This window comes from Terrapene carolina, unplaced genomic scaffold (genome assembly GCF_002925995.2).
Source record: "Terrapene carolina triunguis isolate 2854851 unplaced genomic scaffold, T_m_triunguis-2.0 Scaffold238, whole genome shotgun sequence".
Taxonomy (NCBI): domain Eukaryota; kingdom Metazoa; phylum Chordata; order Testudines; family Emydidae; genus Terrapene; species Terrapene triunguis.
In genome coordinates this window covers 2,740,038-2,766,712 of record NW_020664589.1, presented here as the reverse complement: position 1 = coordinate 2,766,712, position 26,675 = coordinate 2,740,038, and the positions used below count along the sequence as shown (strand labels likewise).

Here is a 26,675-nt window from a genome sequence, read left to right as displayed (position 1 = left end):
TTTGTAGATCCTGTTTCTCTTCTGCTTTTGTTGTAACACCACAATGGACTATCAAATCTTGTTTCTTTATGTTCTGGAAGAATTCTGCATTATGTTGATACCTATTTAACAAGCAGATCATCAGTGGTTTATGTTTAGGATAATCTCACCTTTCCTCAGTTCTGAGGAAGAGCTGAAAACTGATTCAATTGATATTAAGGCTGAATTCTCCTCTCAGTCCATATTTGGAAGCAACTGGTAGAAGAAGTTGGAAGGAGACCAAGATGATAATATGAACATAATTTGAAGACTGAGGCCTCAATTCAAGAGGACCAAGAAGGGTTGCCAATCCTAAATGTTCAAATATCACAAGATTAAAAAAATATATTGGGTATTTTTATTTGCCTTCTGGTTTTTGAGGCTTTAAGAAGTCACATTATTAATCTTTTCTCCTCAACCATGAGGTCTAGGAATTTACTTTAAAAAAATGAAAGCTGAGGTTCTCAGATAATCACAGGACTCCAGGAGCTGGGGTTTTAAGAAAACATTAAAGATCATTAAAGAGACTCAGAGATGGCAACACTGAAAGAGTAGAGCTGGTTGGAAATTTTTCAAGAGAATGACTTTCCACCAGCAAAACTGACTTGGGAACATTTCAGTTCCCAGGCAGCTTGCCAGGTGAGCTACCATGGACCTGGGGCTCCTCAAGCTCCCAGGGCTTCCATGCTTCTCAGTACCCTGCCAGAAGGGCTGCCACGGAGCCGAAGGCCCCAGTGATTCTGCAGCAAGTTCCTAAAATAGTGTGGGATGGCAAGGTGGCACACAGAATGAAGGGATGCAAGAAGGCTGAGTTTGCCAACTTTCTGAAAACTGGACCCTCTGCTCTGCCTCTTCCCCAAGACCCCACCCCAGCTGTGCCTCTTCCCCAGGCCCCACCCCCTACTCCATCTCTTCCCTTGTGGCCCCACCCCCGCTTGCTCCTCTCCCTCCTCCTCCTGTTGCTCGCTCCTCTCCCCCTCATTTTTCCTCGCTGGATCCTCTCCCCCTCCCTTTCCCCCGAACTGGGCTCCCTCTGCTCCAGAGCTGGGATGGGAGCTGCAGCCTGTCTCAGAGCCTGCTGCCTGCCTGCAGGTAAGAGGTGGCCCCGGCTGAGCAGGGGCTAGTGCGGGTTGATGACGCGGTGCCTCCCCCCACCCGCAGTAACCGGACTTCTGGTGTCCGGTCAATACATCTGACTGAACACTGCCAGGTCCCCTTTTCGACTTGACTTTCTGGTCGAAAACCAGACACGTGGTAACCCTAAAGAGCCCCTGGTGTGTGCAATGAGCTTGGCCAACAGAAGCAATGAAATGTGCAACCTCCTAAAAGTGCAAAACATATTTCTAAACACAGGTACAAATAAGGCCAAACAATGCAGCAAACGGCATGAATTCACTTCAGCAGGTATTCATGGACCTTTCACACAAATCAAATTCACATTTGCTTGTGTATTTGCATGCTTAATTGTATTGTAAACACTCACTTGGTCAGCCCTTGATGGAAACAGAAACAACAAGAGCATTTAACCAAACAAGTAGCATCAACAGGGAATTAAGAACAGTGAATACTCAAAGAAAAGAGCTTGTATGAAGAGTTTGCAAGCACAAGCAATAGTCTGGATTAGGCTCATATAAAGAACCAGTTGGATGATTTCACATAATGAACTTGTTTTTGGATAATTCATGAACAGACAAAGGTCTAAAATTGTCAAATAAATTGTCTGCTGCAATTTGCTGGCCCACTTTGAGTTCCTAGGCACTACCTGAATACACAGAATAAATAACAGTAAATAAATTCACCCAGTTCTAATCTTCACCTTAAGTGACCCTAAATCCCACTGACAGAAAGAACTTCTTTACCATTGTCGGGAGGGGGAGCATATGGCAGGAAAGGTGTTGGTGGGCGTAATCTTCGGATGATTGGGAAACATTGCTAAAATAGACTCATAGAATGTCAGGGTTGGAAGGGACCTCAGGAGGTCATCTAGTCCAACCCCCTGCTCAAAGCCGGACCAATCCCCAGACAGATTTTTGCCCAGATCCCTAAATGGCCCCCTCAAGGACTGAACTCACAACCCTGGATTAAAAGAGTTGCTAAAATAGCTCATTCCCTAAAGTCAAAAATCCTTCCTCCAGATCCACAGGTCAAGCCTGTGATAAGCAGTAGAACGAAAGACTTCTCTGCATTACTGGGTGGAAGTGTGTCATCTTAGACACTGCCAGTTTTTACACCCGAAATGTGCATTGGACCTAATGGATCTTCCAAAAACATGTATGGCAAGGCAAAAAATAGTTTGCGTGTGCATTTGCAGATTAGTTGAACCGAAGGATATGTCGTACAGAAAAGATACTCTACTCCTTAAATAAATGACGACAGCAGCCACATCAGATGCTGAGACACTAGACAGATGGAAGGACATATGTATACCCTGTCATATGGATCTGCTAATGTAAAGATCAGAAAGCAAGCATTAGCAGTCCAGATCAAGCTGATTGTGGACATTCCCTGGGGGATGCATTTCCCGAAACCCCACAAAATTGGACTGGCAGCTTATGAAAGATGGAATAATGCGCCTACATGTCATGGATAACTGTAGGAAACTGTACGCACATACTTCATGTCAGCCCTCAGACCTGACAGTTGAAAATTACCCCTTTCCGCACCAAGGAACTTATATGCAAATGACCTGCCTTAATCTTTCACAACCGCAGACTTCTATTAAAGAGTGAGTACAACAATCAAATAATTTCTCCATTGGTGAATAGCAATATGAGAGAGGAGAACCACATCACTCTAATTTTCATCTACAGGATAACAGTTCCATGCCACACTTTTGGCAAATATGGCAATGCGTATGAATGGAAAGGCATATGGTAGACTGGCTCATGGCTATCCCCCGCAGTCTAGCTGTTATCCTTGTCATGACGTGTGCTAGTTGTATCATAGTACAACTTGGTTGCCATATCGCAATCACGTATCAAGTTTGTCACGGTGATTCCCTTTACAGGCCAAGCTGTAAAATGCCACTAAATGACAACCTCCTGTCTTCTACAGAAGCTAAGCTTTTGGTGACTGTAAATCTGACTTTTGATGGTCCAAGTAAAATGTTTTATAAGGTCATTCTTTGGTCTATCATAGAAGATTAGGATTGGAAGAGACCTCAGGAGGTCATCTAGTCCAACCCCCTGCTCAAAGCATGACCAACACCAACTAAATCATCCCAGCCAGGGCTTTGTCAAGCCAGGCCTTAAAAACCTCTAAGGAAGGAGATTCCACCACCTCCATAGGTAACCCATTCCAGTGCTTCACCACCCTCCTTGTGAAATATACTACATTAGATCCCCAATTTTATAAAACCGGAACTTACAACACTTACAACACTCATTTTAATCTGAAATGCCTTCGTGTCCCCCTCAGAGACAGAATGGATTCCCTCAATTTTACAATCCCAGCTTAATAAAATCTTGAGAACTTTGTAAAACTGGGATCCCACTGTATAACATTTGGGGGGAGGAAAATTATCTGAGACATTCCATTTGGAGGTGCGTTTTTTTTATTAACTGCGGCAACAGGGTATACTAGCTTAAAAATTAACCTGCTTCAGATAATATGAATCTCAGGCAGGTAGGCTGATATTCAGTGCACATTCAAGTCAAAGAGATCTAAAGGATTAAGTCTATGTTTGCTAGAAAACATGGGACTTGGAAGCAAAAATCCACATGTAAATCTAGCCCCAGCAACAGATCTATCAGATGAATCCTGAACATATGAAAGGGGTACTGGAAAACTGGAACTCTCAGCCTCTAGACAGATCCAACTGGCATACAGGGAAAGATTCAAAACGTCCAGAGAGCCTCAGGCAAACTGGGAGAAATATCCACTGCATCTGCCTGACAGGAGCATTTTGCATTATGTTTGGTGCAGTCTGCTGCCTTGTACTGGCTGCCCTCTTGGCTATTGTCTTCCTCACCCCAGAAGTCACTTCTAGATCAGTATTGCTATATGAATCTAGGGCCTGATCCAAAGCCTACTGAAGTCAGTGGGAGTCTTTTTATTGATGTCAGTGGGCTTTGGATCAGGACCTCGGTGAAAGCCCATGCTTTGGAATCCCCGTCTGGATGGGAAGTATAACACACATGCACAATGTTCTGTAGTTTTTCAATGAAAACGGTGAAATGAACGTTTAGGAATGTGAAGTAAAGGGGAAGTCTGCTCTAGACAAAGGGGCTAATCCTGCAAGGTGCCGAGTGCCTACTAACAGCTGATGAGCAGCTTCAACTCTCACCAAAGTCAGTGGGAGTTGAGAGTGCCCTGCACCTCACAGAATGAGGCCCTAACAGTAAATAAGTTCTATGTGCAGATGAAATAAAAACCCTTCACCCAAAATATTGAGCCAAAGCCTAACTTGAGTTTCCTTGACATTACAAAAAAGGCCATGTAACTTTCTCCTTTACTTTTTCTCAGGTTTTCCTACCCCTCTCCACTGCAGGTTCCTGGTGGGATTGAAAGCAGAAACATGGCATATTGCAAGGAAAGATGTTCTAGCAGTATTCCAAGCCTCAAGGGAAACAGGAAGCCCTGGAGTTTTCAGGAGTTTTCCTGTAAGTTTCCCAGACCAGTTTGGAGAGCGAGACAGTTCGGATAAGGTTCCCAACTTTGCGGTGCTTTGCTGAAACAAACTAAGCTCTGGCTCTGTTGAGGGCCGTTCTCATGTATTATACAATGTATTATATTTCTTTCTTTATTCTGAATTGCTGACAAATAATCTGTCTCTGTCTTATTTCCATTTTACACAAAAAATCCAATATAAGGGAAGCTTTTCAAAGGGACAATGGAGAGTTAGACACTCATTTCCCTTTGAAAGTTTGGGTTCATTTCTTTTGTGTCTTTGGAAAGCAAAATGTATAAGGAGTTGGAAGAACAGGTCTATTTCCTGATGGACTTTGCATCTTTATCAGTAGCCTACCACTGTCTAAAATAGGTATTAAATTGGCACCTTTGTCCCCTTCTACTCCTTGCTTACTAATCAATCCTTCCTGTTACACCTGTAAACGTGACTGTGTGGCCAAAAAGCTCACACAATCTTATCAGGAAAATCATAGCTGGAAAAAAAAATTCTAGTCCTCTAGTTCATACCATATTATTGCACAATTCTCCACATATGTCTTCGAGTCTAAATTTAAATGTCTCAAGGGGTGGAGATTCCAATGCTTCCCTCGGGCAATTATTCCACAGTCTAATAAGTCTCCAAAAAGTAGACATTTTCTACCCATGTTTTTGTTAACTTTTTTTCTCACTACAATTTTGTTCAAAAGGAGACAATTGAGAAATAAAATCCATAAGGTCAGAGCAGGTCACTAACAAAGGAGAAGAAATGCTATCGCAGTGCAAGGAACAGATTCAACCCTTTTCTCAGCGCTGTTCATTTGACTTTATCTTTTGGTATAATTTCAACACTGAATTTTCCTGGCATGAATCCCATAGGTTCCCTGCTTCATCCCCCACCTCACCCCCCTGAACCTCCCCACGCTTTTCAGGGCTGGGTAGTTCTATGTTTTGGTAAATTTCTTCTATTAATAGTCGCCCTCTGTGGCTATAAAAAATCCCTCAGTAGTCAAAAGCCAACCCTTGCTCACTAACAGCTGTGGATGTCTGAATGCACACAAGACCCGACATCACCCAGCGGAGCCCCTTCTTGGCTCCACGTCAGAGCAAACTGATTAAATAAGGCCGTTGCCAACTTGAGAAAACGGAAAAGGAGGCCCCCCATAACAGAGGAGGGAGGGAGAGAGACTGACTCCTGCACTAGACTGAGGAAATAGGAGGGTATTTCCATTTGCTCACTGGCTTTTTCACTTAGCAACCCCCTTTCCCTCCCCCCCCCAACTCCAATAAACTCTTGAGTCCCAGAAATAGAGACAGAACAAAGAGCTGTTCAGAGATAGAGCCGAAGGTGGTAGGTAGAGTTGCAGTTGCAGGTTTTAAAGTCTAATCTAAGTTTTCGTTTGGTTGGTTTAACTGAATTAAACATTTCTGCTACTCCCGTCCTATTACTGGTCCTGGGATAACCCTATGGAGATTTAAACCTGTCAGCTGTGGTCAGTGTGAATAGCCAATGGTGAAAACCCAAATGATGATGCTGATTAGGCAGAACAAGACTCGGGGAATTAAAAAACAAAAACAATCCATCTGCATCCTGTAAAGGTGATGAAAGAGCTTTTATCCATCGGAAAGGAAAGAGTTTGGCTTCTTAGATGGTAAAGGGAATTTCCCATATTCTCGGCATTTCTAAGGTATTTCCCTAAATGTAGGTTCTGCTAGAAGTGACGAGATGCCGTAGCTATGTGTTTGACTAACAAAGTTCCTATGCTATGTTCACTGTCCTTTACCCAAACTCTCACTCTGATGTTTGCATGAACCCCAAAATCTCAAAGAAAAACACCAGGAATTGCTGAGATTCGACTAGTTCCATGTCAAATCCATGTGAAATCACAAGTGTCACAAGATGTTGAGGTGAAACAATATGTCTAACGTGTTCATTTGAAACTAGGCCCAGATTATCACACCTTATAACAAACCTGACCCGAATTTCGAGCCAGGCAACTCAGGAAAAATTTCAGATTTCTCTATGAATACTTCACTCTGGTGAATTCTAGTTACACAGCTGATGGGAGTGGATTTTTAAAAATGTATTGAGTATGGGGGGAAAGTGCTGAAGTTACAGCTCCAGAAGACTGAAGTCCTTTGTTTATTCACACAACAGGGACACACACAGGAAGCATTGGTGCTAGGTTCCCCTATCAATGTAGCTCAATCCTGACCTGCAGGAGCCATCTCTAGGGGTCAGAAGGGAGCTCACTCTCCAAAGCCTTTCTAGTCCAAGGTCTCTTTGCTGACACGTAACCAAGTGGGCCAATTTGTGCCAGCTGCGGAGGTGGTTTTCACACCTGACTATTGGCAACTAGACTGAGATATTCCAACTCATTTCACTCAGCTGTCAGTCAGTAATGATCACCAATCAGCTCCAGGATTAAATCAGTCACTTAAAGGTTCTGTGTCCCATTACATACCTCCTGAGCCATCAAAGTCCCCTGTAAAATAACTGCTCTGAACGTTCTTTCTCTCAGGGACTGGAGTGGCGACTGGAGCCCATTAGCCCAATGAGAAAAGAATTTTGCTTAGTCCATTTTCCCCAAATAGTTTCACTGAGATCAGATTGGGTCCAAAGAAACTGATCCAATCTCAGTGCAGTCCCCCTAGCTGTCATTAATTAGAAGGAAAAGGAAATTAAAAATGAAAAACCACGATAGGGAAAAATTAAGCACTCACTTCCAACTCGCACATACCAGGAAATTCAGAGTTGAAGGTTAAACTCCACCCTCAGAGCACCTCTGCTGTTCCCTATATTGCAGACTTCTCAGCAAACTAACTGAACACACGTGTTAGAATACATAGGCACCATGCATTAAATATGGAGTTTCAGCTTTCACTCTGAATTTCCTGACTTTTTAAGACATTTATTAGATGGTTATGCCCCTAAAATGCTATGTGTTACATGGAGTTTCTCCAACACAGCTGCCATTAACCGTTTTGGAAGCTCTGAATTGTCTGTTTATCCATCCATTATTAATGAACCCTGAACTACTTTCATGCAAACCTTTCTTAATTTAAGGTGTTATGTATTGAAATAGGATCCAAATGAAATCATCGCAATTGAGTTTCACTAAGAATTTGTCAAGTATCAGAGGGGTAGCCGTGTTAGTCTGAATCTGTAAAAAGCAACAGAGGGTCCTGTGGCACCTTTAAGACTAACAGAAGTATTGGGAGCATAAGCTTTCGTGGGTAAGAACCTGACTTGCATCTGAAGAACTAAGAATTTGGGGGTTCATACAAACCAAAAACCCAGAAGGTGTAAACTTGCTTAGATCGAAACTGAAGGAAAAGATTGTTATAAACCTCTGTCAAACAAGAATTCTGAATTTTGTGCAGCCCTATATGAGCCCTATGAATCTACGAGGTGCATCCTCTCATGCATCTCTTGGTACACTGAGCAAACTGAAATGCTAATGACAAGGTTCGTCTCTATTTCAGGTGTGACCATCCCACAGCAGTGGGACTGGATCCTAAACATCGCACTTCTCACTAGATCCGGCTCTACAGTGACTGTTACAAGCATCATAAATTATTTTTATAATACATCTGTAATAAGCACGTGTTATAAACACTGCAACAGCCCTGCGCTGCACAGGGATCATGCCATCTCGTAACAGCCCTTAAAGACTTGTGACGAGGCTTTGAGTCACAGGCCGTCATGATAGCATTAAAGGAGCCATTACTGTCAAATGCATCAAAAAGCACTTCCAGATTTTTTGATAGGCATTTCAGTGGGTGCTATCATGCCATATGGCCTATTGGGGAGACATCACATGCACTTTAAAGATGATCTCAACTAATAAATATGTGCTTCCTCCACAGAATGTAATACCTGTGGAAGGACCATGATGCTCAATATCTGATGTCATATATTTCTGTTTGTGCATGTTAGACTGCAGCCGACGCCCAGCCATTGTTTCTGAGCCCCTACCTTTTCGAGCAGGTCTTCTGATCTATTTTATATTTTTATTACTAGAGTAAAAAGCTCTTAAAGGGCATTTTCTCAAAAGCGGTGCTTCTGTTGTACACACAGGGGGCCAGATTCTTTAGCTGGGCACGCAGCGCAGGTTGTACCTGAAGGGGTGGGGGCAACAGTGAAGGATAGTTGTGGTAATGGGGTGGCTGCTTCCAGAGAGCCCCCTTGTGGCATGGGGTAGCCCTGCAGCATCCCTGCCTCTGTTTCCCTCTCCTCAGAAATTTCACAGAGATTCTTCTCATACCCAACAACACCCTGGCTTGGGCTGGTTTAGTATCATAAACAGTTCCAAAATAAAGTCCTCAAAGCCCCAGGGAAAGGTTCTCATTTTACAGTTTATATAGTCATCTTTCCGCACTCTTCATCAAGCCCCTCCCAGACCTTCCTGTCCAGATCCTTCCCTGCCTTGGCAAGTCACTCCCAGTCTTACTTCAGCTGGAATCTTTTCTCTCATGGCATCTTGGGGTCTCCTGCAGGAACCTTCTTGCTCTCTGCAGCCCTCTTGTCCCCACTCCTGGGCCTTTCTGCCTGGAATCTCTCCTTAGGCCTCTTCCTGAAATTAACCACTGAGACCTGACCGTCTTCATTTTCCCAGCCTGGGGAGGAAAGTTCCTTGAAAAGAACCAGCCAGCCTGTCACAGCTGTGCCCTCCCCTGGTTCTGGTGCCACTGTGTGCCGGGGGAAAGAAACGCAGCACACACCTGGCGTGAACGGCGCGATGGTTTGCTAACACGTTAGTGCCATAGACTTCCAAAGGGGCCTGGCTGTAAGGAATGCGGTTTTGTAACCCACTTGTGGTCTTCAAAGGGCTTGAATGGAGACTCCATGAGCTTCGCAAATACTAAATATGAATCCCACATGGTAGCAGAGTCCTCTGCCGAGGGAAAGGTGTTGGCAAAGTCTTTAAAGAATGTTAACATTCAAAATAATTCAAATAATACAAACAAACAACCCCCCTCCCCCCAAAAAAGCCTTCTAACACACAAAACCAAACCCTACAGAAATCATGGCACTAATGTGTTGTAATAGGTTGTATAGAATCAGTTAACTGTAGCGTGGGAGACTTATGTACAGGCTGGCACTTTGCTGAAATTGCAACTAAATAACCTTCAGGGATGCCACAGATAAGTCAGTTTCCTTTAAGTGTAGCAAATAACACAGACTTGCAGAAATGGGGGGAGGAGGCTCTAGACCAAGTCACCTATTACCTACCCTCAAGGTGAAATGTTTCCACTTTTGTCTATAATATTTTATGACTTCAGGTTTCCTTGATTTACTCTTACAAGAACAAGAGAGGTCAGGCCCCTTTGGAAGTCTATCATCTAGGCTGCCAGGCATAGGGACTGTAGATCTGGGTGGAGAATTCTCCCATCTGCCTGGGATAAGAGATCCAGGGATAAGGGCAGGTGATACAGTGGAGTTTGAAATAATTGTAATAGGTTGGCATATCAATGTTGTCTGGGCCACCCTGGTGCAACCAGAAGAGCTTTCACCCTGTTTGGGTCTTGTGTATTATTCCGAATAGTAGCGGTATGGGTGGGAAAGCATACAGAAAGTCCCTGCTCCAATCTGTTAGAAATTCTTTGTCTCTGCTAGATCTGGAGCAGAAGCGATGACTCTTGGTGCTCTCCTTGGTGGAAAACACATCTATTGAGGGAGTTCACCATTTGCAGAAAGGTGCTGAGTCCCTGAGTTCTTCAGTAACCATTTATGTTGGTCTTGGTTCAGTCTGCTTGAGAATTCTCCACTCCTGGCAGCCGCAGAGCTATTCGGCGTAATCTATGGGGAATGCACTGCACCCAAAACTTTACCGCTTCCTGACACAACATGGGGGAATGAGCTCCACCTGGTTTGTTTACATCATGCCTTGTGGTGGCGTTGTCAGTTAGTATCTGTACTGTGTTCACCAAGAGGGAAGGCAGGAAGGATTGCAATGCCCAATGTGTCACTCAGAGTTCAAGAATACTGAGGGATAGTCTGGATCCCTGCTGACTGTACAGACCCGGAGTTGAATGTGGACAACCCAGCCATGGCTGGAGAGGTCCACAGTGACTACAGCTGTTGGAACTGAAGGACGGAATGAAATTCCTGCTTTTCACTGTCTCCTCCCATCACAAAAGATTCTTTAACAGCTCTGCTGGGATAGCCCATTGATCTTGAAGCTGTCCACATTTGGAGTGTGTGCATTCAAATTAGCCAGTGTTGCAGAGATCTCCTATGAAGTTTCCCATGACAGATGACACGTGGAAGAAGCTATGAGTGCAACTGCTGGCGAAGTAGACTGTGCTAGGAAGATTTCCTTAGCAGGGTCAAGCAAACCCTTATGTATGAACGTTGTTTCAGAGTCTGCAGGTCTTGCATGTACGGAGGAATCACTCCTCTAGTAGGGAGGTGCTTCCTACAGTTGAGTTCAATAGTACACCTATAAATATCAGCCACCAGATACAGAAACACATGACATTTTATAAACACCCTAAGTGCAGATGATAAGCCAATGGGGATGAATTCTGCATTTTAGATGCTGATTCTGTAGGCGGAATCTCAGATATTTTTGGGTGACTGCCTGATGACTATGTCAACGTAAGGATCTTTGAGGTCAAGAGTTGCATACCAGTCTCCCTGGGATATGGGGGGGAGCCATGCTCCACAAGGAAAATGTCCCAAACTTGAAGATTTTAAGGTGCTTGTTCAGTCCCTTTAGTTTAGGGCTGGACAGAGATTGTCCTTTTTTGAGAGTCAGGAAGTAACTTGAATAGAAGCCCCTTTCCTTCAGTTTTTGAGGTACTTCCTCTATGGAGCCCTTTCCAAGAATTAATTGATTTCTCCCTATAGAGTTGCAGTGTGAGAAGTGTCCCTGAGGAGGGGTAAGACAGAGAATAGGGAGGGAGTCCAATGGAAAGGAACTCTATCGAGTAGCCACAATCTACTCCATTATACAGCAACAATATGGTCTACAGAGGGAGAGATGGAAGAGGCAGTAGACAAAGGGTAGGATATGCAGAACACTGGAACCTGACTCTTGACGTTGATATTAAACTTGCAACCTCCAGGCTGATGGAGCAGGCTGTTTTACAGACCTTGGATGGCTCATTCTTGTCTTTGCTGTTTGGCAGAATGGGAGGGCTGCTGGCACTTTCAGTACTGTGCATAAGTATGAATGGACGCTGACAAGCCAGGTCTGTGGTATCTGTTGCACATCATGGCTTTCCACCTAAAATGGCAGTGAAGTGTATGAGTCCAAGAGAGCTTGCAGTCACTCTGGTGGCTTTGAGTTTCACCTGCCTTTTCACTGAAAAGACTTTTGCCATCAAGGGGAAGATTTTCATCTGTCCATGAGATTCTGCGATGAGGCCTGATGGGCAAAGCTCTAAGTACCTGCAAACAGTGATTCTGGTAGCCATTGTTCTAGCACAAGAATCTGATACACCATATGCCACATGCAGGGTGTGATGTGCAGGGATTCTAGAAATCTGTTTGCCATGGGAAAACGTGGAAAAAACCCACAGAATTTGCATTTGTACAGAGAATCTTTCATTTTACATCTTGTGAAAAAATATATATATAGTAAAACCCCGTTTATCTGAGCCTCCATTATCCTGCTCTCAGTATTAACTGAACCACCAGCCGCCTGGAGCAGACAGCGGCGGAGCTCTGTCAGCCCCAAGCAGCTGGTGGTTCGGTTAATACAGAAAGCCAGATAATGGAGGCTCAGATAAATGGGGTTCTATATATCAATATATGCGGGCAGGGGACTGGACTCAATGACCTCTCGAGGTCCCTTCCAGTCCTAGAATCTATGAATCTATGAAAAACATTGCGTTAAACTGATAGCTATATATATTGTGGCTAGGGAACCTAAACTTCAGTGTTTCATTTTAATCGTGGAGAAACATGAATTTTTATTTGTTTTTAATCAGATAATTTTGGTTTTTTTATCACGGAAAATTAGGATCCCTGGTGATGTACTATGATTTTTATTCAGCAGCCAGATCCTTTGCTGAAAGATAGGAGTTATGGTTTCCCAGAAGTCATACTGGTAGCGTGCTGTCACTGCCTGGTAACTAATGATGTGCACATCCAAAGATCCGAGAAATATGTCTGCCTGTCAAGTGCACCTTTCCTGTCTCTAAGGGCAGAGTGGGTGGATTCGGCATCTCTTGACTCTTCCAGGGCCGCAGCAAGAACCAATGAGTTAAACCAGTGAGTGGATGCTGAACAAAATACATGAAGTATTGTGATGGGACGGGGAACATCCTGTCCCCTTGTCGTGAAACTGTTGGAGAAGAAGACTGTGTCAGGCAGATTTTCTTGGCTGGGTCAATCAAATACCTGTGTAGGGGTAGTGATATCCTATCATTTGGTTTCCCTTGCAGAACATCAAAGAGAAGGACGGATGCTTCAGTTGGTATGGCACCAGAGTCCACTTGTAGCGTATAAGCTATTCTGGTCAGCAGGTCCTGGAACTGATGAAACTTGCTCAGAGGGGTCACCTCTAAGGGAGCAGTATTGTCATCTGGTGATACGCCATCCCTTGGGACACTCCCCATTTGTATGTTGTCATCATCATAAAGGAGTCCTCTGTCATTGTCTCCACTGCTATCTGCAGGTGCTGTGGAGTGTTGGCTCTTTGGTGGAGAAGTCTGTAGTTAGGCGCCAACTTCGTGGGTGCTCCAGGGCTGGAGCACCTGCGGAAAAAATATAGTGGGTGCTCAGCACCCACCGGCAGTCCCGCGGATCAGCTCCTCCCCATCCCAGCCGGCGCCTCCCACCTGCCGCAGATCAGCTGTTTAGCGGCATGCAGGATGTGCTGGGGGAGGAGGAGCGAGGGGAAGAGCGAGGGTGGTGTGCGCTCAGGGGAGGGGGCGGAACGGGGCAGAGTGGGGGTGGGAAGAGGCGGGGTGGGCGTATGGGCTTGGGGGAAGGGGTGGAGTGGGGGCAGGGCCTGGGGCGTAGCGGGGGTCGAGTACTCCTGGTAACTCATAAAGATGGCACCTAGGAGTCTGTGTCAGTGCCGGAAGGGAAGGATGGGGAGCCAGTGACATGAGAGCTGCAGCAGGGCCAGTCACTGAAAGGGCAGTGTTGAAGGATTCGAGGACCCTGCCAAAGGAGAACCCAAGGAGCCTGTAGCAGAGTTGGAGGCCAGTGCCAGAGCAGCCTTGTTGGTTCAGGCTGAGCGATGTCTATTACTATTATTATTTGTATTACCACCCTCAGCACTTCTTGCAACATGGGACATAACAATTCTAAGGGGTCATGGAATGAATGCATCAAGTCTGAGAGGACCAATCACGGAATATCCCTTAGGTAGAAGGATGAAAGGAGCTGGCTCAGTCTCCTCCCAGGGGGGACTGAAAGGAGCTGTTCAGTGGCATGCAGGAGGTGCTGGGGGATAGGGGGAGGAGCAGGGGCAGGAAGAGGTGGGGGAGGGGTGGAATGAGGCAGGAAGGGGCGGGGCAGGGGCAGGAAGAGGTGGGGCAGGGGTGGAGACTTTGAGGAACGGGTGGAGTGGGGACGGGGCCTGAGGTGGAGCAGTGGTCAAGCACCCCCTGGGATCTAGGGAAGTTGGTGCCTCTGCTGGGGGTGCTAGGATCCTATATGGCAGCGGACTGTCCAGTATAGGCGATATTGAGGTTGGGTAGGGAATATAAATCAGCAAAATGTGGAGACCCTATGCTGCTGAGGAAGACTAAGAAGCTGAGACCTCCTCTCGACACACTGCCGAGGAATCATCATGTGACTGGCACCGTTTCCTTTTCTCCTGGGAGCCCTCCGAGGAGTCAGAGTTCTGTTTCCCTTTCCTCAGCGTCTTAGGTGATGCTGAGCTTTGACAGGAGTCATGCAGCGGATAAAGAGATGTCCTCAGCGACAGGTGATGAGGCCTCCAGCAGAGGGACTGAGGACTCAGAAACATACATACATGGTGCCATACGTGGTGCCCAAAGTGGTAGGCGTGGGGGCAGAATGGGTACGGTCAGTCCTGACTGAATCTCTGACTTTGGAGCAGTGGTGATGGACCCTTTCTCAAAGGGAGTACCATGGGGGTTGAGGCTTCACCCATTCCATTGACGAGGGCTTCAGTGCCAGGGTGGCTTATTGCCAATTGTATTGTTAGCCTGAACCCCTGATGCCGAGGCCTGTACTACAAAAGTCTCAGTGATCAAGTATGCCTGGAACCCCAAATGGTTGGTTTTGATGCAGTCAGAGCGAGAATGCCTAACAGGTGGAGCGCTGTGATGAGGCGTGAGCCTTTCCTGGACACAACCAACTCTCACATTGGATTCTGGAGAGACATTTACACAGGTGAGGTTTCTCAAAGACCTTCTTAGCCGCGCGGCTGCCCATCAATGAGGCTGTTGCAACCTCAAGGCAGTGCCTAGGCCACATTCTGTTTTCTCTCTTTTTGATGATCTAAGCTAAACGATTGTGTTTCTCAGTTGTGGGGGGGCTATGTGCATCTGCTAAGAAGATCCAACATAAGGAGGTTCCTAGTGCTTATCGCTGTGGAGGAGAAGGACCTTGGGCAGCTGGGGGCTGCACGCTCTTAAATACACTGGGACTCCGAAGTCACTAGGGGGCTCTCATACAGCTGCAAAGGCCACAACTTTGGTAGATGTTCCGTGAGCACCATGCCAGGGGGCATCAAATCCACAAATGACAACGCACAGAGGTACCCGAAGAAGAATAAACAGTTGCACATGAAAAAAACAGTGTGTAGAAATGCCTGTTTTGTCCATGGAACTGCATATTTTGCAAATGACATTTGACTTACTTGAACTTCCACATGCACATTTTTTGTGCACAACTTCGGGCAGGCAGTTTGGAAAATTTGGCCCTGAAAGTTTCTGAATGTTAAGGAACAGTCTTAAATATGTCATGTGATTTTAAGTTAAATAATACATAATAATAATACCCAGCTTTTATATAGTACTTTGCATTAGTTGATCTCAAAGTAATTTACAAAAGAGTTAAGTATCTTTATCCCTATTTTACAGATGAAGAAACCGAGTCAGGCTTTTCTTGTTTGATTGTATTTAAAAGGTTTGTGCATGTTTGTTATGTTGGATTCAGTAAAAATGTTAAAAGGGCACTGTCAGATTAAAAACCACATTTAAAAATATATTTTAGCTATGTTATTACTAAAGCCATGGGTTATGAAAACTGAAGATTAAAAAAAAATCCAATTTACACTTCTCTACTGATGGTGTTTGTTTAGCTGCATTTTTCTCTGACTGGACAATGAAAGTAGATTGGTCAGTTTCCTTTTTTTATAATTGGTATTTAATCCATTTCACTGTCTGACTCTCCTGCACTATCACAAGGATGTAGTGTTTGAGCGGAGCTGCAAAGGAATATTTATTTGTTTATTTTTGAAAAGATCCATTGGAACTATATAAACAAAATCGAAGAAGCATTTCTCAGATGTTTTGTAAATTTGGAGCCCAAACTGAGCTGACAGTGTCCTTTTAAAACTTCTCTCTGCTAAAAATATTGAGATGGCTTGAACCAACACAATGTAGGGAATTCTCTCTCAGCTGACATTTTCCTTCTTAATCTGCTCTGCGGTGGCTGGTAACACAGGATGTTCTGAGCACTGTGTGATTCCCGCCCCCCCCCCCCCATAACCCTATAAGCTGCAACTCTAAGCCATAACAATGTGTGCGAAGGACAGAATTTCACCCTTACCTTCTATTTGATGTAGTTTTAAGACAGACCATAATGACTTTAAACCATAGGGTGAGTTTTTTTTTTTTTTAATGTACAAGGGTCTGATTCTACTCTCACATATGCTGGTGTAAATCAGGAGAAACTCCACTGAAGTCACTGGAGTTAAACTGGTGTCAAACCAGTGCAAGTGATTTGAGATTGAGACACCGATACAAAATAAAAAATTACATTTATATAGACATGTAGACCCTTTCATCCAAGGATCTCAGACTGCTTTATGAATTTTATGTAATTAGCCCACACAGCTCCCCTGTCAGGAAGAGAAGGGGTACTTTTGCCATTTTTCAGTTGTGTAAACTGAGGCAGTTAAGTTACTTGCTCGAAGACACAAAGCTCATAACAAAAGCTAGAAGTCCTGATACTCATAAGAACATAAGAACGGCCATACTGGGTCAGACCAATGGTCCATCTACCCCAGTATCCTGTCTTCTGACAGTGGCCAATGCCAGATGCTTCAGAGCAAATGAAAAGAACAGGTAATCATCAAGTGATCCATCCCCTGCCCCCATACTCAGTCCCCATCTCTCTATAACCGCTTAATGACATTCCCTCCCTATGCGTGCACAAAGAAAGCTGCATTGACATAACATTAAAGGGCCCTGAATAAACTGTCTACCCTTTAAAGAAGTCCCAGTATACTGAGGTCTGCCTAAAAGTATTTAAATTGCTTTCACCTCAGAGCCTCTTCCCTCACCAAATGCGACCTTCCTATGGTTTTGACTCCCACACTCTGAGGGCTTGTGGCTAAAATCAGCTATTCAGCACTCTAACATACAGCTGATAACCTACAGCTTGTGGATTTCCCTAAGTTGGCCGTTTGAATCTTTGACAATCTGATCTTCTGTAGTGAGAGGGTAAATTTGGAATCAGTGGCAAGGCAGGTCTGAGGACTTGTGCTGAGACAGGTGTGCGCCAATTACACACACACACACACACACACACACACACACACACACACGACAAAATACAAGAGAAGCAATAAATATGGAGGAATGGACAGCTGGCAGGACTGCCATTAGTCTGATGTTCACAGGTATTATTATAAATACCTCATTTGTTTAAGAAGTTGCCTACCTGTAAGGAGAATCTGGTTCAAAACATGTCTTGGTTACATCAGTTATCTCCGGGTTACAGCATTCCCCACCATCAAAGTTGTACCTCTCATAGTTACAATCCATGTCGCACACGCCATTCTGCTTCTTCTTGTGGAACAGGGCGTGACGCACGTGCCGGCAGTCCCCTCCATCGTACCCAGTCAGCGTGTGGTTGCACTCGGGGTCACAGTTCTCATCTCCGATCTTGCTGATGTCGCAGTTGGCCAGGATGAGGCGGCGGCGGAGGGATGAGTTCCTCACGTCCAGCACTTCCAGCTCCCAAGTGATGTTGTAGCGGCTGAAGGCCTCATTCAGCTGCTGGTGCTGGAACTCGATCTGCTGCCGGCTGACGGTGGGGTTCTGGTACGCGTCGTCATAGAGGTTCACCACTCGGTAGCGCACCACCTTGTTGCGGCGGAAGCGGGGGAGCTTGTTGTAGCTGGTGATCACCTCCATGTTGTCGCAGACTGTCTGCCCACAAAGAGGAGGCTCCAGACTGGTATCCAACAAGTAGCCATGGTGATAGTTGAATTCGATCTGAGGACTGCTGCCATCCTTCATGGGAGACCAGGTGTTTTTCACATTCAGTAAACTCTCCTGAAGAACTAGCTGAGGTAGAGGGGTGTCTAGTTCATGAATCACCTGGCCCATGTCAAACAAGATCTCCTTCTGGGACCGGGCTGTCCTCCAGAGATTGAAGTGTTCTATGTAACCCCGATAGTTCTGATTCAGGGCATTTCCTCCAATCATGAGCACTTTACACTTCAAGGTCAGAAGGCTGAAGATCTTGCCCACTTGCTCCCCACTCGTGGCCACCTGGGCTCCATTCACATAGAGTTTCATCAAGTGCCCATCGTATGTGGCAGCCAGATGCACCCACTGGTTGGGAAGATAGCTGCGATGAGTGGCAATGGTGGTGACTTTGCGAGCACGGTCCGTCCTCAGCGAGAAGAAATAGCGGGGGTCTCTATTCCCCTGGTCACTGACGGTCTTAATCCCCAGGACCCATCCTCGGTCACGGGAGGTGTAAGAACATTTGTCATATAATCCTATGGGCCCCCAAAAAAGAAATAGGAATAAATAAGGGTGATAACAGATTATTTAATGTATTTACTTTTCTTGACATTAATAATATAGAGGTATTAAGAGGGTTGGGGTAGACCAGGGGTGTTAAACCATCTGGTGGCCGGGTGGCCATACAAGAGAATTTAGCGTCAAAGGTCAAGGACTGTCAGAGGCATGCAGTGTGAATGGGACCCCCATGCCCTGGCCAAAGACCAGAACTGTTTTGTAATTTCACAGCAGTGGAGAGCTGGTCTGTGTAGTCTCATTAACTTCATTTGAGCCATAAATTTGACCTCATTGGTTTAAACCACGTAGAGTCTCATGAAATGTCCTTGATTGCTAATTCTCTCTCCCTCTCTGCCTCCCCTGCCCCCAGTCTGTTCTCCCCTTGAAACCAGGAGGAACATCCTCTGTATGCAAAGTTTAGCAGGAGAAATGAATATGAGATCCAATCCTAATACAGCAGGAGAAATGCTAAATGGATGGGATTTCCATAGGAACCTAAGGGCTAAATGACCAAATCCTACTGAGATTGATTTGGGTGCCTAACTTCCACAGGCTCCTTTTAAAATCCCAGTCAATGAAAACTGGCGAGAGAAACATATACACACTTATATTGAATCTGATGAACAAGTTGTATTCCAGATCCCCCCCACATCCAAAGATGTGTATCCATTTACTGCACCACAACAGAACCGATACTAATGATCTCTCTCATACACTACATATCCATGCTTCTACTCACCTACATGCAAAGTGCTCTCTGGTTCACTGTGTGTCCAAATAGCTCAATTTAAATATATAAGGGAAATGGAAGGGAGGAAGGAATGAAAAGAGAAAGCATGCCCTAGAACAGAGGTGGGCAAACGGCAGCCCGCAGGACCCTCCTGCCCGACCCGTGAACTCCCGACCGGGGAGGCTAGCCCCCGGCCCCTCCTCTGCTGTCCCCCCTCTCCCACAGCCTCAGCTCGCCATGCTGCCAGCGCTCTGGGTGGTGGGGCTGCAAGCTCTTGCCAGGCAGCATGGATGCGAGAGCCGCAGGCCTGTCCCGGTGCTCTAGACTGTGCGGCGGCGTGGCTGGCTCCGGCCGGGCGGTGAGGCTGCCAGTCCTGGTGCTCTGAGCCGCATGGTAAGGGGGCGGGGAGCGGGGGGGTTGGATAAGAGGCAGGGAGTTCCGGGGGGCAGTCAGAGGACAGGAAGCAGGGGGCAGTTGGATGGGGCGGAGGTTTGGGGGGGCGGTCAGTGGACGTGGACAGGGAACAGGGAGGGTTGGATAGGTGGTGGGATCCCGGGGGGGCGGTTAGGGGCGGGGGTCCCGGGAGGCGGTGGTCAGGGGACAAGGAGCGGGGGGGGGGTTGGATGGGTTGCGGGTTCTGAGGGGGGCAGTCAGGGGGCGGGAAGTGGGAGGGGCTGGATAGGGGGCACGGGCCAGGCTGTTTGGGGAGGCACAGCCTTCACTACCCAGCCCTCCATACAGTTTTGGAACCCCAATGTGGCCCTCAGGCCAAAAAGTTTGCCCACCTCTGCTCTAGAAGTTAGAGGACTGAAGCAGTCCCCCACCCAGGGTTACAGGGAGTGGTGGGGGGAATAGAGGTATGGAGAAAATCACTTCCCAGGGTGGGAGAGAGAGCACTCTGGTGGTTAGAGGTCTTAGTCACACTCACAGAGTCACAGAGTTTAAGGACAGAAGGGACCACCAGATCATCTAGTTTGATCTCCTGTATGTCACCTGCCACCAACACCACCCAGTCACTCACACTAAACCCAACAAGGGAAATGAGACCAAAGTATTACAACCCACAGGAGATGCGACTATGATGTGCCACAGGCAGAGAATAGGAGGGACCGAGGTGCACCAGTGCCCCCAAGGCCCCCACAATGGCAGGGAAATAACTCAGTGAGATAGACTCGAATAATCCTGGCAAGTGGCATGCACCCACACATTGAAGAGGAAGGTGTAAAAAAACAACCAAGCTCACTGACAATCTGACCTGGGAGAAAATTCCTTTCCCACCCCACACATGGACCTTGAGCAGGTGAACAAGGACCAGGCAGTCAAGCACCTGCGAGAGCATATGCTCAATGCCATCTCAGAACCCTGGCCCACCCCATCTTAGGGAAAGCCCTTTCCCAGTGTCGGATACAGGGACAGAGGGAGATAAAGGAATACAGGTTTCCTCCTCTCAGCTCTTAATAGTAGACACCTTGACTGAAAAAAACTAAGGACCTCAGTACCAAATGGCATTCTAGCCCTAATGCATAAAAACAATCTCTTTCCCACCCTCTGCCACCAAAAGGCCTAACTGGAAATCATAAATCTTTGACAGCTCTATCTCCATGAAAAGACTAAATATCCCTCTACCTCACCTCTGCACCCTAACCCTCCCAGCACCACCACCACCAAACGACGTCTTTTGCTTCTGACTCTGAACAAGTTGCTCAACAGCCATCTGTTAACAATCACTCATTAACAGCGTGGTCTTGTCTAATATCAACAGAGCAAAGGTTACGGGAGCATTCACTGTATTTTTCCCTCCCCCCACTTCTGTCACCCACCTTTTCCCTGCCCCCCCCCCCCCAAATCCTCTGATGGGAAGGTTGAAAATTTTTAAACAGGCCTTTTTTCTGCACACTGTTATTTTGCCAGGGGCTCTAAGCTCCCCCTTTTCCTGTTTCCTTTGGAAGAGAGATCCCAGGGTTAGGAAGGTAATGTGTTTATTCATCTGTAGGGCGCACTCAGTTCAAAACCTTTACAAGACCAGCTTCAAGCTTATACTGCCACTTCTGATCATGAGAGGGAGAGAGAGGGAGGGAGAGAGAAGGGAGAAGGAAAACAAGTAGGTTTAAAAATGACATTTTCCAGTCAGGCTAAGGTGAATGTTTACCCAGGAAATGAATATTATCAAATTCAAAGCTGCCAATGATGTTTTGGTGTCAGGGGTCCCAGCTTGCTTTATTTCTTTACTATATATATGTGTGTGTGTGAGCACACGCGCGTGTATACACACACACACACACACACACACACACACATTCATTTTCAGATGTGCCCTCTCTTCTGCACTTTCTTTTAATGTACTAAGTGAAATGTACCAATGGAAGTACCATGTAATGGTGTTGGGTAAGTAATATTGTAGTAAATGAGGGGGACATTGGAAAGACAAGTTTCATCCACATAAGGAGAAGTTCTTGGGACTAGAAATCTAGAATCTCCAGTCTGGGATAGAGGGAGCCCCGAGGTGCGTATTGGTATGGAAAGAGCCCCTCCCAGACCGGGGGGACACCTGGGGGTTAGAGAGGTGCAAGACACACCTTTCTGATAGTAAGATACAGACTTTTATGGGCAATTGCTAGAGGAACAGTTAAGAAGTTGCACATAACAATACAGTCTCCATATCTGCCAAGGCTGAAAACTGGAGCACAAAAAAACATTCACACAGAAACCTTAAAATGCTGTGGGATTTAGTGTAAATGTCTGTTTCTGTAGCCTTGGTTTTTATTTCTGAAATAGAAAATTTTCACTAACTAAAGTGCAGGGATATCAAATCCTAGCAACTTTGGATCTCAGATGAGTGATGTCCCTCAAAATGAGGGCGATTTGAGAGGAAAATTAGAATGGTCTCTTCTTGACCATAATAAGCCATCCTCTTAGGCGCTGCATGGGGCTAGCAACTGACCTCAGTGGAACAGATGGAGCTGCTGCAGGAATACTACAGAAACGTCGCAAACCTTCTCCTTCCTTTGTGCGATTAACTCTGATGTGATGCAATGTGGCTTGAGTTTGGCTCAAACAGCTGCTATCAATTCAACATTTATAGCCAACAGAGGACACATAAGTAGTGACAATGGGGACACCAATGAACCAGCCTGTGTGAATGCTGCTCAGATGGAACAGTTTAATATTCTGATTCCTTATGTTCTCTGGTTTAGGGCAAGGGCCAATCAGTCAACCCAAATGACCATATCTCTCATGCAATATTCCTTTCGCAAGCATTTACCATTGCAGGTATCCAACCACAGCTACAAGGGTAGAGTGGACCTGTTCCATTCCAAGACAGACTAGCTTTATGGAAGTACAGAATATCTGTGTGCGGTTTATTTTTAAGGGAGAGGGAAAACAGGGGAAAGGAGAGAGAAACCCTACAATAGCTGTAACTAACAAAACTGTGCCAATCTTTCACAACATCCATCTGTTTGTATGTTACATCCACATCCCCTACCTCCATCTGCTTGTATCTTCAGTTTATACATCTTTTCAGGTAGAGGACGGTCTCTTTTTCTGTGTTTGTCCAATGCCCAACATAATGAGGCCCCAATCCCAATTGGGGTCTATGAGCTCTATCAAAATATAAATATTTATCACTCCCACTAATAACAACAAAGGAAAGAGCTCTGGAATAGGGACATGTGAAAATAATTGACAGACATGCAGAAAACTTCAAAATCTGGAGTTTTCACAGTTTATTTGATTTTGTAAAATGAGTCCATCTGCATGAGTTATTGCTTAGAAATAATTTAAAGCATTTTGAGCAAAAAGCGCCCCTTTGCATCCCCAAAATCAAGCCTGTTTTTGAGCAAAATGACTGAAATTTAAATTTTATAAATGTAGTTCAGATGATCAACTTTCACATAATTTATACTCTTATTGTTACTATTATTAATTATTTGTATTGTGGTTGAGCCTAGGAGATCCAGACATGGACCACAACCCCACTGTGCCAGGCACTGTACAAATACAGGACAAAGAGCCACTAAGGCCCCTTCCCATTGCTCTGGTACAGTAGATTTTCACCCACTTTAAAGTCCCTTCAAGAGTGGCATAAAGGGGCCTCAGAGTACAGGAAAATCAGGCCAATGATGCTGCAGATGATTTAATGCAATACCAGAATTTGACAAACACGTCTTGAAAAGCAAAGTTTCTCAGCCATGAAATGGTGTGAGATAAAACCAATGCCTCTCCTTCCCCCACCCAAAAAAGGTGCACAATTTTCACACTGCAGTTCTACCTCACTTTTGCCAGCCTTGAGTTGTTAGAAAGGGATGGATAGCACTTTAGTTGAGATGAGCACTGCCAGTGTTGCCAACTCACAAGTCTCATGATATCTGTTACTTTCTCAAAGCCCCAGCTCTTGGGGTCAGGGGATTAGATCAGAATCTCAGCTTTCATTTATGAAGAAAAAAGTAAGTTTTAGCCCTTGTGCTTGCAGAAGAAAGCTTGAAAATATAAACCCTAATGACTCAAAACCCAGCAAGCAAATAAAAATAACCAGAAGTCTATTTTTTTTAAAAATCTCATGGTTTTTAAGCCAAACTCTTGATGTTTGGAGCCTTACCCATGATTGCTACAGTATACCTCTGCTCACCATAATTGACCCCTGCCAGGAGGCCATGCACAAGGCCTATACACCACTTAAGTCCCACTTTGTTTTAAGGGACAGAAATGGTGCATTATCTTTGTGTGGGGCCTTTGCACAGGGGAGAATTTTGCACTGTGCATATAATATAAGACGTCGGTTGCTGAACTTTTGTAAGAAAGGTCACTGGGGGAACAGTCTGCCTTGGATGGTTTAGACACAACAAATCCTGCATCTTGGCAGGGCTTAGACTAGATGACCCTTGTGGTCCCTTCTAACCCTATGATTCTATGAGGCAGTGCTGTTACCAAGCACAAGATGCTGAGGCTGGAGCAGATGGTCATCAGGAACGGCTACAGAGAGGCTGGGACACACAGCTAGAAGCTCTCCGTGCCAAAGTTATAAGCAGCATTCTCAGTGGGCAGTGTTCACTAGAAAAGGAGTGAAAGTAACCTGTGCAAACTGCTGCAATCCATTTTCAAATTATCAATCACAAACTCCAGGCCTCCTTCCATCACTTCAGCACTATTTCTTGTGTCTTGCTACCAACAACTTCCTGGTAACCAACCCAGCCGGTGAACTAGCTAAGGTTTGAAATCTTTACTTCAAAGCAGGTTTCTCCCTTTACTGAGCAACGGGGGATGGGAGCTTGTGATGGCATTTTTTGGGGCGGGGGGGGGGCTGACTTTGAACCCACCAGGTGTGCTGTAGAGTCCACAGCAGCCTTGAAAAGAAGTGGGCGGGGAGGGAATAATACCTTGCACTTCTGGAAGTTGGCCATGCCTGCTTTGCTGGGAGAATACAACCAGAGGTGACAGGACTCCGTTATGAAAGGGGAATTTAGGTCAACAATCAAAGCTGCAGTCAGGGGCCCAAGAAGAGGGAGCTAAAGGTTGGGGCTGGTTTTTTCCCCCTAGCATGCTTTAATCGTTTAGTATCAAAGCCACAGAGGAATGCTTGACAGAGCAAATATTCTACAGGAACCTATAGAAAGCTTTTATCTGTCCAGAGGAAAATAATTAAAACAGACAGATTTGGGTTAAGTATCCCCATGCTCCATGCTATTGGATAAGTCAGGGAAGATCCACTGGAGCAGCTTCTCGAGTTCTGCATTGGATATTTCACGGTACAATGTTGAACCCAATATTCTTTTATGAAGCGAAGAAATAATCTCTCCCTTCCCTCCCGGCCTCCACACACTTTCCTCCAGAACAGTTAAATAATTCAAACTCCAAGGTACTTAAGAAAACAACTCCATCTATACCATTTCCGATGCTGCCGAGCAGCCTCTGGGGTACTCCCAGGGGCAAGTACTGGCTCAAGCAAAGCACCTAAGAATTGCCCAGGTGGCAGCTTATTGATCAGGCCAGGAACAAGTACTTATTTTTCTGTTGCTGCCTGCCTCGCTGAATTCAGATCGCATACTTGCCATTCACCGCACAAACCATGCTATAGGATTTGATTTCGGTCCAGGACAGACAGACAACTCTATCTTTATATACGTTCATTTTTTACACAAGTGGCCAGGTCTACTGCTGGCATACGTGGTGACTTCAATGGAGCTAGGCCAATTCATACCAGCTGAGGATTTGGTCCTTGGTTCTCTGCGATATTGAGGTCTTTACAATATCTGCCAGCAGGCACTAGCTTTAGGCGAATTTTCCTTGTGCTGCTTTATGTTTAGATTGCCCCATATGCTTGACATGATGCCGTGTAGTATCAGAGTGGGGAGGCATGAACAGCACGCCTAAATATGAGAAACAGACATTTGCAGTGGCCGATTAGTTATGAACTTTATAAAAGTCCTGGCTTTGTGATAACTAAATCATTTATGTTGGAACAGAGCAGCTACTGGCCTGGACCTTGGAGCCCCAACAAGGTGAGCGATACGTTACTGAGCCTCATTGTGACAATAAACCTCCTACAGACTGATCTGGTGGGGTAGGGACAGAGAGAAGTGACTGTATTATGAAGAGTAAGAACTCAAAGCGCACAGCAAGATCTGACAGCACAGAAGAGTGTGCTTCAGTACTACACCAGTCAGCACTTTAACAGCGTCATTTCTCTAATGGGTACCTCTTTTTTAAAGGGTTTCATTGTTTAGAGTATCACTATAAAGGGGTACTGCTTGGGGGTGGCTCCTTACCTAAATCTCCCTAAGCATTTCACAATTGCTGCAGGATCTCTGGAGAGTGGTGCTCAGTTAACAAATTGTAGCTGTTCGTGATCCAGATTCCTCAAAGAAACAATGGATCAATAAACACCAAACAGCTGCTGTGGTAGTGACTTGATTTTTTTCCCTATACTTACACAAAACCTAAATGATATAGGCCACATTTGGGCGGATTCTCACAGGACAGCAAAAGCCACATCCATGACACAAAGTTTATCTCCACCTCGCAGCCCCCAACCAAATTTCAGATTCCTGCTCCAAAGCACAGAGGAGTTGGAACGTTTTTTTAAACATCTCAGGGATTTTTAACATGGGCAAATCCACTTATTTTACCCTAGTCTCATTCATGTAAATGGCTAAAAATGATAAAGCGTGTTAGAAAACCTGACTTATGAGGAAAGACAAAAACTGAGCATGTTTTTTCTTGAGAAAAGAAGACTGCGGGGGGAGGGGGGCATGATAACAGTCTTCAAATATGTTAAGGGCTGTTATAAAGAGGATGGTGATCAACTGTTCATCTCCAGTAAAGATTGGACCACAAGTAATCAGCTTAATCTGCAGTAAGGGAGATTTAGGTTAGATATTAGGAAAACCTTTCTAACTATAAGGGTAGTTAA

The 26,675-nt window shown here is 45.4% G+C and overlaps 1 protein-coding gene across 2 annotated transcripts in view; it reads right to left on the bottom strand.

The window, feature by feature from the left end:
• The window catches only part of PAPPA (pappalysin 1), a 227,778-nt gene that overhangs the window by 176,700 nt on the left and 24,403 nt on the right, over window positions 1-26,675 (bottom strand). Inside the window, exon 2 of one of the 2 annotated variants that reach the window (XM_024197842.2) lies at window positions 17,447-18,515. In XM_024197842.2, coding sequence (XP_024053610.1) covers window positions 17,447-18,515 — 1,069 coding nt within the window. The remainder of the gene's footprint in view (window positions 1-17,446; window positions 18,516-26,675) is intronic. The other variant, XM_024197843.2, reaches the window with a different exon arrangement.